The 15,628-nt window shown below is 36.3% G+C and overlaps 2 protein-coding genes across 7 annotated transcripts in view; one reads left to right on the top strand and one right to left on the bottom strand.

Moving 5' to 3' along the window:
* The window catches only part of Ift80 (intraflagellar transport 80), a 136,318-nt gene extending 132,745 nt beyond the window's left edge, over nt 1-3,573 (bottom strand). For all 4 annotated transcript variants that reach the window (XM_076867516.2, XM_076867517.2, XM_076867518.2 and 1 more), the window contains exon 1: nt 3,470-3,573. The gene's annotated coding sequence lies outside the window, so the exon portion shown is untranslated. The remainder of the gene's footprint in view (nt 1-3,469) is intronic.
* Nucleotides 3,574-3,993: 420 nt separating this feature from the next.
* Smc4 (structural maintenance of chromosomes 4) overlaps nt 3,994-15,628 on the top strand; it is a 32,532-nt gene continuing 20,897 nt past the window's right edge. The window contains exons 1-6 of one of the 3 annotated variants that reach the window (XM_076867279.2): nt 3,994-4,100; nt 5,137-5,277; nt 6,098-6,267; nt 6,702-6,893; nt 8,232-8,408; nt 14,373-14,537. In XM_076867279.2, the coding sequence (XP_076723394.2) occupies nt 5,142-5,277; nt 6,098-6,267; nt 6,702-6,893; nt 8,232-8,408; nt 14,373-14,537 (840 nt within the window). In that variant the 5' untranslated portion in view covers nt 3,994-4,100; nt 5,137-5,141. Of the gene's footprint in view, nt 4,101-5,136; nt 5,278-6,088; nt 6,268-6,701; nt 6,894-8,231; nt 8,409-14,372; nt 14,538-15,628 lie in introns of all 3 variants that reach the window. The other 2 variants (XM_076867277.2, XM_076867278.2) reach the window with 2 other exon arrangements.

The following is a 15,628-nucleotide window of genomic DNA, read 5'->3' as shown; positions in this document are numbered from 1 at the left end:
ATTATTATTATTTTTTTTAAACGGGGCGTTGAACTCAGGGGCACCCAACCACTGAGCCACATCCCCAGCTCTATTTTTATATTTTATTTAGAGACAGAGTCTCACTGAGTTGGGTAGTGCCTCGCCATTGCTGAGACTTGCTTGGAACTCGGGATCCTCCTGCCTCAGCCTCCTGAGCCACTGGGATTCGCCCAGCACTTCCTCATTCTATATCCTTTGAGTCATGCTAGCATGAGGCCAAGAGTTAAGCCAATTAGACCGTTCCATTCCTTCTGCAACAGAGATTATCCAACAGTCAGCCCAAGACTTTTATTCAAATAAATGATGGGAAGAGAAGCCCTGTTTACATTTCACTTTAGCCCCACCCCCTTTCATTTTAGAGAATTTGAGGCTAGAGTTGCTACTGTAGATATCTTACCACAGCAAGGGGAGATCATGGAGGTACCAAAGGCAGCATGTGGAAACTGAAAATAGTGCCATGGCAAGTAAAGCAGTTAAAAAAAAAAAAATATATATATACACACACACACACACACACACACATATATGGTGTTTTGTTTGAACCCTGAATCCGATAGTTACAGTCACGTTACTTTTTTCCCCCCTCATCCTAGAGATTGAGTCCAGAACACATTAGGCAAGCACTCTACCACTAACGTACATCTCCAGTCCTAGTCACCTAACTTTCTAATTATGGGAGACAATTTTTTTTTCTCAAAACGATTTGGATTGGGTTTTTTGTCAATTATAATCTAGGGAGGGTCCTATCTTAGACATTACCCAACATTTCTTCTTCACATATTCTAAAAATAGATACTTCCTCAACATCCTTGCTAGCCTCTTTCTACTTATAACTTTGAAAATGTGACTTATTCTTAGTATTCCAATTATTCTTAAAACACTATCCCATTTTCTCTCCTGAGGTGTATTTTCTTTTCTTTTTTTTTTTAAGAATTTAAACTTTATTTGTTGTTGATTATTTTTTTTTATTTGGTGCTGAGGATAGAACCCCAGGCCACACCTGTCCTAGGCAAGTACTCTACCACTGAGGCACAACCTCAGCCCTCCTGAGGTATATTTTCTACTGCTGCTGCCAACTGAACATATCTTTCTGTAATTCCAAATTCCACCCTCTGGAAATAAAAACATACCCATCCTTTGCCAGGCCCTGACAGGCCTGTAATACCAGCAGCTTAGGAGGCTGAGGCAGGAGGATCCCAAATTCCAAGTGAGCCTTAGCAATTTAGGGAGGCCCAGTGAGACCCTGACTCAAGATAAAAAATAAAAGGCTGGGGATGCAGCTCAGTGCTAAAACACCTCTGGGTTCAATAAAAAAAAAAAAAAAAAAAAAAAAAAAAAAAAAAAAAAAAAAAACCCATCCTTCAAACTGCTATTTCCAAAAATAAAAAAAAAAAAAAAAAAAGAATTTAACACTATTTCCAGAAAAAGAAAAAAAAATATTCTACTTCCTAGCTCCCAGGGTTTTTAAATTTTGCTTCAATTTGGGCTTTTTGTGATAAATTAAGTGAGAGTTTCAGTAAGATTAACATACTAGGAGGCTTTTTCTTTTAAACTGGGGATTGGACCCAGAGAGCCTCAAGCTTGCTAGGCAAGCACTCTACCAAGCTACACCCCTAGGCCAAAGGGCTTATATAATCAAGAGGAATATACATTTCTATCTTCACTGTCTCTATCCAAATTATTAATTTGGAACAGTATTCTCTATTTATATACTATATACATAAATTCATATTTTGATTTATTAGTATCTAATCTATTGAAATTATGAGTAAATGTTTAAATAGTTACAATCTATTTAAACATTTACTCATAAATCTAATTTCACAATTTCTGCAACCTTTTTAGAAGGTAGACAAAATATTTATTATTATAATGATAACAAAAATGTGCACTTAAAGATATAGTACTGAGTCAATACTGGGCACCGTGGTGCATGCCTGTAATCCCAGTGGCTCAGGAGGCTGAGGCAGGACGATTTCCAGTACAAAGCCAATCTCAGCAAAAGCAAAGCACTAAGCAATTCAGTGAGATTCTTTCTCTAAATAAATACAAAATAGGGCTAGGGATGTGGCTTAGTGATAGAGTGCCCCTGATTTCAATCCCCAGTAGTAGTAGTAGTAGTAGTAATAGTAATAGTAATAATAATTATTATTATTATGACTGTCAATAATAATAATAATAATAATAATAATAATAATAATAATAATTACTGTCAATGTTTATTCAGAGACCCCAGTCTCCCAAACCCACTAAAATTCTTACACTTGGGGGTAGTGTCCTTCCTCTCCGCTCTTTTCTGATAATTAACTGAATCTAACTTTATGCTTCTCAGTGCAAGAACCATAATATATTAAGATCAACAAAGTAAATTCATTCATAAAGATTTTTGCTGCTTTAACATGCTAGGTCCTAAGTGTGCAACAGTTTTGTTTTGTTTTGTTTTTTTAAGGATGCTAGCAACTCAACCTAAGAGTTGCTGAATAAAAAGCTTACTGACGGGAGTCAAATCAACTAGTGGTTCTTTAACACTGTAGGAGATTTAGGATCAAGTTTAAGAATCTGATGAAAATTGTAGGAAAAACTAACTCTCCAGGAAAATGCGTACAGAGTTTTGTACACAATTTTAGGGGAAATTATGAACTCTGAAAGCCAATCACTAGCACATCCACAGAGTTAAAGAGCCACTAACAGCCAGACTGCAGTGCCACAGGCCTGTTAATTCCAGCAACTCGGGAGGCTGAGTGAGGCAGAAGGATCACAAGTTGAAGACCAGCCTTCTCAACTTAAAGGGGACCTAAGCAACTTGATGAGAACTCTCTCAAAAAAAAAAAAAAAAAAAAAAAAAATTATGGGGCTGGGATTGTAGCCCTGGCTCCATCCCTAGTAGCTTGGGCTGGGGCGGGGTACGCGCCGGGGATGCGGGGCGCAGGGAAGCCACCAACAAAACCAAGTTCTCTGGGAACAGGAATTGTCATACTTGTTTAATAATCCTGATTGTGCCTTGCACAATGCAATGTATACAAAAGTTACTTAAGAAATATCTCATGATTGGTAATTCCCTCATCAAGATATGATGAAGATGACCACCGCAAACCGTTTCTTCTATTATGAGCTCTTCAAACAAATGATTTTTAAAAGTCCGAAACTCACCTTTACTAAATAACTCGAAAACATTATTTTGCTATTCACATGTGGACAACACGACCATTCATTCACAAGTCTAGGTCATCTCTTATAGTTGCCTTCCCTCTACTCTCTTCAAACTCAAGGATTCCTTTTTGATATCCAAAAAAGCCCAGCCGAGAGCCCCACAGCCCCTGCCCCCAGGGAGACAAAATAACAGATGCACAAAGAACCACACACCCTCAAGGCGAGGGAATGCAGGTTCCAGGGACGGCTACGACTTCCAAACCCTTTCTTAAAAACGTCAGAAGGTGAGGACATTTACCTCAAAATCCAAGAAAGCAGCGGTTACTGCTCCTACAGCTGTGGGGCCAGTAATAGAGAAGATTCCCAACCTTTCCGTCACCATAGCGACTTCTAAGCTCTAGGTTTCTCTCTCTTCACGCGATACTTCCCAGAGGCGCGTCATCCGAGCGGGTCCGAGACCCCACCCCTAAGTGAGCCCGCCCTCTCGTTAAGGGGCCTTATTGGACTATCGAGTGTGGCCTTTAACTGCGGGAGGGGCCTTCTCTATATTTTTTTCTCTGTTTTAAAATCCACCAGGTTGTGTTTTCAAATGCTATAGTTTCAATAACAGTGTTCCTGGTATAAACCACAGGGAACACATTTCCTCGTTTTTCCTTTCCACCGAGAAACCTCCCCCGGGAGTTGGGTCGCTTCACGAGTTCGCGCATGCGTGTGAAGGGGCAAAAGATGGCGGTGATAATCGCCGCACTTTTTTTTTAAATTAGTGGATCCCAGAAATCATTGCGCGCATTTGTAACGAATTTCCGTTCGAGTTTGTATTTTAGGCGCCATTTTCGAGTGAAGGACCTGGAGCCGAAGCACCGGTAGGAGCAGGGGGGAGTGGGCCTTTATAGCCGTTTCCAGCCCTGGTTGAGTGGACTGTCCCGCAGGTAACGTACTTCTTTTCCTGATACGGTTGTCACACTCCTACTTTCTGCCCTGTCCACCAGCGCCTGGAAATTAGAGGCCTTGAACTAGAGCAGCGAAGTACGGGGTGAGGAGGCTGCTACTGGGAGATTCTCTTACTGTCACCCCTCCCCCCCCCTCCGGCCGCTCCTTGCGGCTGGGGCTCTCGCGCGCTTCTCCCTGGCGCCACTTCTCTGAGCTGCGTACAGCATCTTTTAGGGTGGCTCCAAGTCTCTCGAATCTCTTCTCAGAAATCCTGGTCTCACAGAACCGGCGTCTCCTCTGACCCCCACCTCGCGTCTCCCAAGGGACTAGTCACCGGGTCTGACCCTTTACTGGTTACTGGACTTACTACAGCCTAACGGGACTCCACCCCGGACCCAGAGAGACAAACCCCAGTTACCGCAAAATTATTGTCCCCGACCAAGCCCTGCCGGCGTCCTATTTGGAAGTGGCTATTGGTCGTTGCCAGCTTCGGCCATACTTCCCGGTGGTACTGGGGAAGAGACCTCGAATCACCCGGGCGCTCTAGACGCCAAGAGCTAAATGGCGGGGAGAGGAAAGCGGGCGGGGTCTTTACTCTGGAAAGGGTTGATGGCCATTCAAACCTGAAGCTCACAGCAACTCCTCTAAAAAGTCGGTGCGCTTGCATCCCTAGTCCGAATAGCGTGGGAATGTCAACAAATGTCCGCTATGGGAGACGCTTCGTTTAGAAATAGTCTTGAGTATATTCTTACATTGGGAGTGGACGGGTGGAAGGCCTTAAAAAATAAAAAGAACCCTAGCAGTTTGCTAGATCGTTGATTTTCAGGCACGTCTAGGGTTTCCCACCTACATGGGTCTTGTTAAGAAATCCATCCCGCCTTCTTGGCATTCGGAGCTTTCTTGTCGCCCTCTTCTTGAGGATTCGTCGCCTCTGAGCCGGATTTTAAAGTGCGACTCTCTCGGAAACGGGTGGGGTGGGTAGTAATCAGGATGGGTTTTCAGAGCTGACTTGCTCCGGCTCTTCCCCGACCCCAGCGATCATGCCCCGTAAAGGCAACCAGCCTTCCACCGCCCGCCGTAAAGAGGAAGGGCCGCCGCCGTCCCTGGACGGCACCGGCAGCGACGCGGAACCTGAGCCTCCGACCGGCCGGACCGAGAACCAAGCTGAACCCGCAGGTGAGCTATTGACCCGCCGCGACTCGGTAGGAGCGCGCGCCTGGGCGCCAGAGCATGTCGGTGCCCAACCCGAAACAAGCTGTGGTTGTGGCACACGGGCAAAAGGCTGGGGTTGAGGTCTGAAGACCCGTTCACTCCCTTAGAGTAGCTCTAGAAAGCCTTTCCGCGATTCAGGGCTCCCGTGCAATTTCCGCGTAACGGTGCTGGAGGGGGTGGGGGTGAGCAAACGGATTCAGTTGTGGATTTCTGTTTGTGGCATTTTGGAATTTATATTTCCGCTGAAATCGGCATGGTCAGCCAAGAGTTAGTGAGGTTTATTTTTTTTTCCCCAGGCAGAATCAATATGACTGAACATGATTAAAAGTTGCATGACCCTAACCTCACCTCCGTGGTCTTAGATTGTCTTTAAAGGGAAGATGATGACTTACTTGAACCTATTGTAACTTTTTGAGTCCAGGATTTGGGTGATTTATGAAACCCATTTGACACTGGTGCTGAAGCTAGTGAATTTTTCAGGTATTCAAAGAAACGGGGAGTTAAGTCTGGAGCCTTAGAGTTTCAGCTTCTGTTCAGAGAAACCAGGAGTCAGTTTGTGTGGTTTTCCCAGATTTGTTTTATGATGTGTTTTGACTTCTAAGAAGTATACTGTAGTTCTATAGAATTTTAGGACTGGTGGCATTTCTTCCAAGAGTTTGTTGTTTTTTAATTAAACCAAGCTAAAGGATTTTAAATATTAGCCGGCAATAGTCCTCCGAACTAATAGTATTAACGTATGCTTTTTTTCCTCCTTTCTTGCCTTTGATTGACTCAGAGACTCCAGGTGAGGAACTTGATAACAGAAGTTTGGAAGAGGTTTTGAACAGTATTCCTCCACCCCCACCTCCAGCAATGACCAATGAAGCTGGAGCTCCTAGGCTTATGATAACTCATATTGTAAACCAGAACTTCAAGTCTTATGCTGGGGAAAAAATTCTGGGACCTTTCCATAAGGTATTTGCCCACTTCAAGTAACTATTGTAAAGGAATATAGGATGTTTCAATTTTCTAACTATTTTCTCTCTCATACAGAGTGTGTTGTTTCCTTTGATTTTAACAAATGAAATTAGCTTTTCTTTATTATCTTTTGTACCTCTTTACTATAAAGATCTCCTCCTCAAAGGAAATCCATGTTTTTTAAAGGGAAGTATTTTCCTTTTATTAGAATGAGTTTTGTGAAAAGTGAAATAGAATTATAACATTTTTATTTAAGATGTTGAAGCTTATGATAGAGAACTCGAGTTGTATATCTTCTAATAAAGAAAAGTCCTTGTAGCTTTTAGTGTGAATTTAAAAAGCAGGCAGTTTAAATTTAATCAGTAGTACTGGTGTAATCTTTTAAACTTTGAAAAAAAAAAAATCTGGCTTTTTGTTTGTTTTTAATGCAGCGTTTTTCCTGTATTATTGGGCCAAATGGCAGTGGCAAATCCAATGTTATTGATTCTATGCTTTTTGTGTTTGGCTATCGAGCACAAAAAATAAGGTCTAAAAAACTGTCGGTACTAATACATAATTCTGATGAACACAAGGATATTCAGAGTTGTACTGTAGAAGTTCATTTTCAGAAGATAATTGATAAGGTAAGGGTTTTTTTTTTCTATTTTAAGTACAAGCAAGGAAAACAAAGGACTTATTCACTCTACATTGTTGGCTTAAAACAGCTTTTTTTAAAATGTTTATGTAATTAAAGCGTAGAGATTGATGTCATTTTCTGCATAACCATTTTTTCTTTTTGGAAAGTGGTGGTGTCATTAAATATAAACTAGAATTTTTAGCCACAGAAATGAATTATGAATAGCTCATCATGCAGGATCCTAAAACTTTTTGGAATAAAACATTGAGCAGTTTTAGGATCCTGGGTGCGAAATAGGCATTGTTATTACAAATTTTCTGTTTTTTTTAACTTGTATTTTATTGCTTTAAAATAAATTATCTAAACTTGAACAGTTGATTGATCCTATCTCCATTATTTCAGTGCACGTTAAATTTGTGGTCCTAACAGAACTTTTTCTCAATTTGAACTACAGTGATTAAGTCTTTTTGAAATTGAAGAAGGTCAAGCTAACATGTTTGCTTTTTAGAAATAGAGATGATCATAGGTAAAGTGTCTATTTAGGTTATTCACATAGTTGTTCTGGTATTGTGGGGTTTTTTTCCCTCTCATCTATTTAATGATTAACTTCAGGAAATTCATGGTTCAAAAATTACTAAATGGAACCTAAAAATAAAGGATTCTAATTACATAATGAAACAGGAAGCTGACTTAGCTGTTGTTGGTTTTTGTTTTTTGGTTTTTTTTAATATAAAGTGATTTAATTACAAACAAGCATCTTTTAATTTTTCTTCTTAATACAGTTTATTGTACAATTTTAATTAAAAAGTAGATTGCCCATCATATTTTATTCATTGCTTATTAATAACATTTGATTCACCTAAAGTTGGAAAATCATAGCTTCAATATGACAACTTTTAAGAATAAATGAGTTTTAATACTAGAGGAGAATTGAAACTTAAATTTTTTTAAATCCGGGAGATTTAATTGTAAATTTTTTACAGTTCTTTTTACTTTCAATTAATGTCAGGTTCTTTAATCCACCCCCAATAAAGTATCATCCTGTTACTACCTGTCTTTTTCCTTGAATTATTTCTTATAGCTTTTTTGTTGTTGTTGTTGTTTGTTTTAAAAAAAATGGACTAGAATTACAGTCAGTCAATAGCATGATTTGGTTTGAATATGGTGGGATGCCACTTAGAAAAGTCTCTATTCTCTCCCAAGTGAAGTTATTTTTGAGAACTATTGCTAGTTTGTGTGCAAGTAATTCATAGAATTAATTTTAGTATGAAAGGAGTAAAATTTGAAGCTGACCTGTGACTTAATACTAATAGCTTTTGTCTTGTTTTGTTTTTCCTCAAAACAGGAAGGGGATGATTATGAAGTCATTCCTAACAGTAACTTCTATGTATCCAGAACGGCCTACAGAGATAATACTTCTGTCTACCACATAAGTGGGAAGAAAAAAACATTTAAAGATGTTGGAAACCTTCTTCGAAGCCATGGAATTGACTTGGACCATAATAGGTTTTTAATCTTACAGGTAAATTTATTAAAGACTTAACAGTGTTTGTTTTCTAGTAAAGCTGGGGGAGTTCTATTATAGGATAAATCCTGTGTATTTGAGGCCTTAAAGTACTGTAGCAGCACATCATGGTTTACACACTACAGTCAAGATGCGAATCATTATTTGCTGCTCTAGAAATTTAAGGAAATTCATTCAAAACTATATTTTCATTGTCACATGTTTAGTTTATATTTGCATGGACTGACATACTTGTTCCACTCTAGCAGCACGTAAATATTGGCGTAGTAAAATATATATTAAACACCAATATTATTGTGCTGCTTTAGTGTGACAAGGACATAGCAACTATATTTGTTTGTATTTCCTTTTAAGAACATTTTCAGTGAAATTTATTATCTTTTAATACTTTCTCCTTTAATTTTCTAATATAGTGAATAAAAATCTACATAATTGGTATTTGACAAATTTCTCCATAAGTTTCTAATTTATTTTAATCTCCTTAATAGTTATCTGTAAGTTGGTTTTCTTTTTTTAAAGACGTGTCAGAATTTAATACCTGATATTAAGTTGATTTTTATTGGAAAATGTCTTAAAGTGGGGATTTTGATTGCATACTAAATGGTTTTGGGACGACTGAGTGTTCCCAATGACAAACACAAAATGTTAGCACCTATTTCCATTTTAATATTTAATAATAATAATATTTAATGTTTTCATTTTAATATTAGGAATACTATATGTACCTAGGTACTTTTAAAAGTACTGCTTTTAGATATACATAGTATACAAGGCCAATCAATAACATTTTGGAATAGCTTTTTAGTGTCTTTTATTCCAAGGTAAAGTACATTTGTAGCACTTTTGTGACTTCCAAACATTTATAAATGAATGTTGAGAAATTAGTTGCAGATATATATACACAAACATACATATGTAAAACAATATTTAAATATGCGTAAATGTGGAATTTACATATTTTCGAGGAATTGGGGTATTTGGTTTTTAAATCAAAACTATTCTGTGGACTTTTATATTTAGGTATCTTGATCTGATTATTATGGATAAAACATATCCCTTTATAATAATAAATTTAATGATACCATTTTGTAGGATTATATTTATGTTTTAGCTTTTGTTTATTCTTCACTGTTGTCACTTTGGGATAATCAAAGTTTTACATCTCTGCAAACACTGATCAAAATAAAGTGGACTGTGTTTGTTTTTCTAAGAATGTTTTTTTTCTCTGAAGCTTTTTTCCATATAATTTCATAATAAAGAAAGTTAATGATTTCCCATAGAAGTACATAAGAATAATCTATAAAATGTCTACTTCATATTAAATATATTCTTCTAAAGTACGTGGGATGGATACCTAAGCCATTTGTTAACCTTTTTCTGTGCTTTTATCAAATTGTTTTGACTACTTCCCAAATAATATCAAGGCAAACCTTCTGAGTTAACACAATTTATAGGTAGGGACTTTAGAAAAAAGTTTGAAGGAAAGTGGCAATAGTTTCTATTTTTTTTTTTTTTTCTGTTTTGCTTTTGTTTTTTGTTTGTTGTTCCTTATCAAAATCTTAAGACTTTTACACTAGGGATTTAAAATATTTGAAGGTAAGTAAGATTATGACTTTTATTATCTTCTCACCCACTGATTAACATTTATCTTGAAAAAACTACCCATGACTGGGAAGGATGAGAGATTGAAGCTAACATATCACCATCCAAGATATAAATGATTACTTTGAATGAACTATACAGACTATTTTAAATAGTGGTAGTATTTTTTAGAATTCCATGAAGGTTTTTTAATAAAAATGTATGGTGTTTATATAATGGTTTACTGGATTTTGTAGGGGATTGGGGGAGGTACTAGGAATTAAACTCAGGGAACTTAACTACTGAGCCACATCCCCAGCCCTTTTTACTTTTTTGAGACAGGGTCTCACTAAGGTGGTTAAGGCCTGGCTAAGTTGCTGTGGTTGGCATTGAAATTGAATTCCTCCTGCCTCAGCCTCCCAAGCCTCTGGTATTGACAGGCATATGCCGCTCCACCATACCCAGCTAGGTTTAGTGGGTTTTTTCAAGGAAGCATTTTTAGTACGTGGATCCATTTAAAATCTCATTAACTGTTTAAGAAATGTCCCAAATGAGGCACTATGCTAATATTCTATAAGTAATATAAAGATGAATTCTTTTTCTTGTCTTTAGAGATATTTATACATGTCCACAAAAAGAATTAGATTATGAATGACGATTGTATTTTCCATAGGCAAACGTACATTTTCCCTTTTTGTATATTAGTGTGCTTTGGTCTCATTGTAATAACTGTTGGTCCAAACAAATAAGGTTCTATTAGCTCTGTATAATATTTCATGGGTAACTGTGACCTGTTAACTGGATTGAATTGATTTTGCTCCATTAGTTAGTGCATTTGCTTCATTCAAGGGTAAAGGAATGAAAACCTGAATGCTTTTGTTATAATATTATAGAGTTAAAGTAACAATTACTGTCTCTGGAATGTTTCTTAAACTCCTTAAACTACAAGTATTGGCAAAAGTTTAATTTTGTCAGTTTGAAACTTCATATGTCTTATTGTCTTTATATTACAAACAAAATATAGGTTAGCCCAGTTTAAAATAAGAATCAAGGTTTTTTGTTGCTGTTTTAGAGGTTTTTTGTTTGTTTTAGGTTGTTTTTGTATTTGTTGTTTGGTTTGGGGGGGTTGTTTGTTTCTTGGTATTGTTATTGTTTTGTTTTTTGCTTTTCTACTTTGAAGATTGGGTTACCCTAGATCTAAATTGTTGATTATCTGTCATGTATACATTTCAGATACTAACTTGGGTGATTTGGTTTCTTGGCCTCTGGTAGCTTACAAAGAGCAAATTTTAGAATAAATTGTACTAGAGTAAGATAAAGAATAGTTAATCATTTATAGTGCAGTGAATAATGGAAAAAAATTATATTTTTAAGGCAAAAAAAAAAAAAAGCCAAAGGTAGAAAGGTACATAGAGCTCAGTGGTAGACTACTTGTCTAGCATGTATGAGGCCCTGGGTTCCGTGTCTACCCCATAGTTCATGCTTGTTAAAATTTGGATAACATATTCATAAAAATAAAGGCTCTTCTCCCTAATCATTTCCTCTTATTATATTTACTCTTTTTGTGTGTGTGTGTATAGTGGTTCTGGAATTAAACCCAGGGCCTCATACTTGGTAGGCAAGCAAGCACTCTACCTGAGCTATTTGCTCCTGCCCAGACTAAATAACTTAAAGTGGGTTTGTTTTATGTTTGGGGTGGTGGTGGTATGTTTTTTGTTTTGCGTTGTCCTTGTATGTCATTGTGCCACTACTATTCAATTTGGAATCTTGATATGAAAGTAACTTTTAATTCAGGTTAATTACTTCTGAAATTCATTGAGCTTATTGCATTAAATGAAAACTTTTATAATTTCACACAGGAGAGTTAAAGTTTTCTTAAAAAAATACTAAGTGGTCCTCCAGACACAGATTTTGTAGTAGATATCACAGATGGGAAAAAGGATTAAAAAGTAAAAGGTAGCAAGGTAGAGAACATCAAGGAACACAGCCACAAGAAAAATTCTAAGTTGTTATGGGAAACCACAGAAGTCCTAATAAAAAACACAAGTAAAGGCCTGATTGCTCATATCCTATTGGTTTGGTAGTGCTAAGCTAGTAATAGGGTAACTTTTTTTTTTAAGTGCTATATAATATAATCTAAAACGAAATGTTACATGAGACATGCGGTGGAATTGTTTTGATTCCGAAAGTGAATTTGTCTTTTTTAAAAAAGTGGACAAATTTATCAGATGGGAGGAAATCAACTATATATCCTTCATCTTATTTGGGGAGGAAGGTAATCAAAACAAGCAGTTTACCTAAAAGTTTTTCCTAAAAATAGCCTGTTTCTTAATAGCTGTATTTCTTCAAGAAATAATTTGGCCAGGAAACATGTAAAGCTAGTAGGAATATTTTTATATATAAAATGTTAAAATGGACTCCAGCTTTGGAATATTTGAAAGATCTAAACTTAAATGATACATTATGGGGGCTGGGATTTTGGTTCAGTGGTAGAATACTTGCCTAGTACATGTGACACACTGGGTTCAATCCTTAATGCCACATAAAAATAAATAAAGAACCATCTACAACTAAAAAAAAAAAATTTAAATGGTACATTATGGCCATTTGACACAAATTTCCCTTGGCATAATTTTTCTTTGTCTTAAAAATTGGCTTTCAGAAATTTAATTTGAATTAAGAAGTTAATTAGAAATCAGGTGTCGGTATTGTTTGTCAGTTGGATTTTAAGCACTTAGCCAAAAAGATTTAAAACTATGATCTCTAGATCAGTGGTCTGGGAGTAGTTCTTTACTATCCACCTCCCCTAGGACAACTGGAGATATTTGGTTTCTTAGAGCTAGTAGAAGGCAAACATTACTAACATCTAGTAAGTAGAGAGCAGAGGTGCTATTAAACATTTTTATAATGTCCAGCAAAAATCACCATGTCAAAGAATATCCACTGCAGAGTGTCAGTAGTGCCAATTGATAAACCCTACCTAAATAAAAACTTTGAATAACACCTGGTGGTGACCAAAATTCATCCTAAAACTTTGAGCATTCTTTCATGGTTAAGTCTTGCTTAAAACTTTACTGTTCTTTAAACATTTGGAAAGAATCATAATTAAAAGTAGAAAAAAAATGGTGCTGGTACACAAAAGTAGCTACATGTTGCATTTTGTATATTGATTCACACATGATACACTGAATGCTCTGAAGAATAAATAATAGGCCTTTTGGGCAACAGTTTCACTTTGTACTTGATGGGTTATCAAAGTCAAAAAGTGATGAGATTTTAAAATGAGTTCTTTCACCTTTTTTTAAATCTTATGCTGAAACTTTTGTTTAAATATGCACTGTCATTAACAAATTTTATAACCGATTTTTAAGTTTGAGTCATACACTGAGAAATGGGAATTGCAAAGATATTAAAATGTGATTTTTACTTTTTCCCCCAATTGCCTCCTTGTACCTTTTCTTCTATTACATAATAGTAAAAAGTACAAGCTGGGAAGAGACTTCTATGAAAATAGAGTAACAGCATTTTACCTGAACATGTTCAGACAAAAGTTTTCTCAACTGTCAAACTAAATAGCAGTCAGCCTTGATCGTTACTGATTGTAAACTTTTCTTTTTCTCCTTGTAATTAAAATTCATAAATACAAATGTGTTGCTAATCTAAGATTTTAATTACAGTTCAAAGTTAGATTAGAGATTGTAAACAAAGTTGTCCCTTTGTATATACCAATGTCATAAGTATTCTGTAGTCGAGATGATCTGTTGAATTTTTTTATTGCAATGAAAAATAGATAATTTTACCGGTTTAAAAAAAAAAGTTAAAAATAGGTAATTCCTATTTAAGTTTTTTGTTTTTAGAAAATAGAACATTTAGTTTTAGGCATCCTATTTTTCACCCTTGTTGAATTCCTAACATCAAGTTTATGGAGAAACTATATATAAAGAGAAACTATAATAACCAACTTGGGGCAGGGTTCCTTGTACAGTTCCTTGTACTATGAAGTGTCTTTTTGAAAATTATTTTAGAACAGAAGCGCCATTTTATTAATAGCTGGTAATGTTGCCTCTATCATCAAATTGTTGATTATATGCCTCATTAAATTTCAGACTTAAATATTGTTTCATTTATGTTTAATGGACATTCTAAATCAGGAAATATCTTTTGGCTTTGTATGTATATATAGTGTACACTATAATATTTTAAGAATTTATGTGAGTATGAATACACGTTTCTTTTCCCTGATGTAAATTCTCTAAGCCACTTGATGAGCCTCATTTAGTTCTTCATTACTATTAATTGTTAATTGAGTACCCCAAAATCTCACTGAAGACTGATTTAGCTAAACATGTACAATGATTTGAAATATGACTTTTTTTAAAGGGTGAAGTTGAACAAATTGCTATGATGAAACCAAAAGGACAGACTGAACATGACGAGGGTATGCTTGAATATTTAGAAGATATAATTGGTTGTGGACGGCTAAATGAACCTATTAAAGTCTTGTGTCGGAGAGTTGAAATATTAAATGAACATAGAGGAGAGAAGGTAAATCTTCACTGAGTCAAATAGTCTGATTATAATTCATAATTAAAGAAATGTTTATTTTAGATTGGAATTTCTTTTTTTATATATTAGTTACACAGTATGGTGATCTTGACATATCATACATTTAAATCAGATGGGATATAATTTCTCATTTTTCTGAGTGTACAGGTTGCAGAATCATATTGGTCATACAGTCACATATATACACACAGTAATAATAATGTCTGTTTCATTCTACTATCCTTCCTATCCCCCCAACCCCTCCCCTTCCCTCCCATCACTTCTCTCTACCTAATCTAAGGTAATGCTATTCTTTTTTTTTCTTTTTCTCACATATTCATACATGTGTTTTGTATAACGATGAGGGTCTCCTTCCACCAACAATACAATTCCTCTTCTCCCTCCCTTTCTTTCCCACCCCTCTTCCCTATATAGAGGTAATCTTCTTCCCCTGCTCTTCCTCCCGACCCCATTTTGAGTCACCCCCCCCCTTATATCAAAGAATACACTCGGCATTTGTTTTGGGGGGGATTGGCTAACTTCACTTAGCAGAATCTGCTCTAATACCATCCATTTCCCTGCAGATGCCATGATCTTATTATTTTTTAGTGCTGAGTAATATTCCATTGTGTATATATGCCACATTTTTTTTATCCATTCATCCGTTGAAGGGCATCTAGGTTGGCTCCACAATGTAGCTATTGTGAATTGTGCTGCTATAAACATTGATGTGGCTGTGTCCGTTTTTAGGTCCTTTGGGTATAGTCAGAAGAGGAATAGCTGGGTCAAATGGTGGTTCCATTTCCAGCCTTAAAAGGAATCTCCATACTGCTTTCCAAATTGGCTGTACCAATTTGCAGTCCCACCAGCAATGTACAAGTGTACCTTTTTCCCCCGCATCCTCACCAGTGCTTGTTGTTTGTCTTCTTCATGGCTGCCACTCTTACTGGAGTGAGATAGTATCTTAGAGTACTTTTGATTTGCATTTCTCTGATTGCTAGAGATGATGAACATTTTTTCGTATATTTGTTGATTGATTGTATATCCTCTTCTGAGAAGTGTCTGTTCAGGTCCTTGGCCCATTTGTTGAT

This window comes from Callospermophilus lateralis, chromosome 10, assembly GCF_048772815.1.
Source record: "Callospermophilus lateralis isolate mCalLat2 chromosome 10, mCalLat2.hap1, whole genome shotgun sequence".
Taxonomy (NCBI): domain Eukaryota; kingdom Metazoa; phylum Chordata; class Mammalia; order Rodentia; family Sciuridae; genus Callospermophilus; species Callospermophilus lateralis.
Note: the sequence above shows the minus strand (reverse complement) of the source record. Positions and strands in the feature narration are given on the sequence as shown.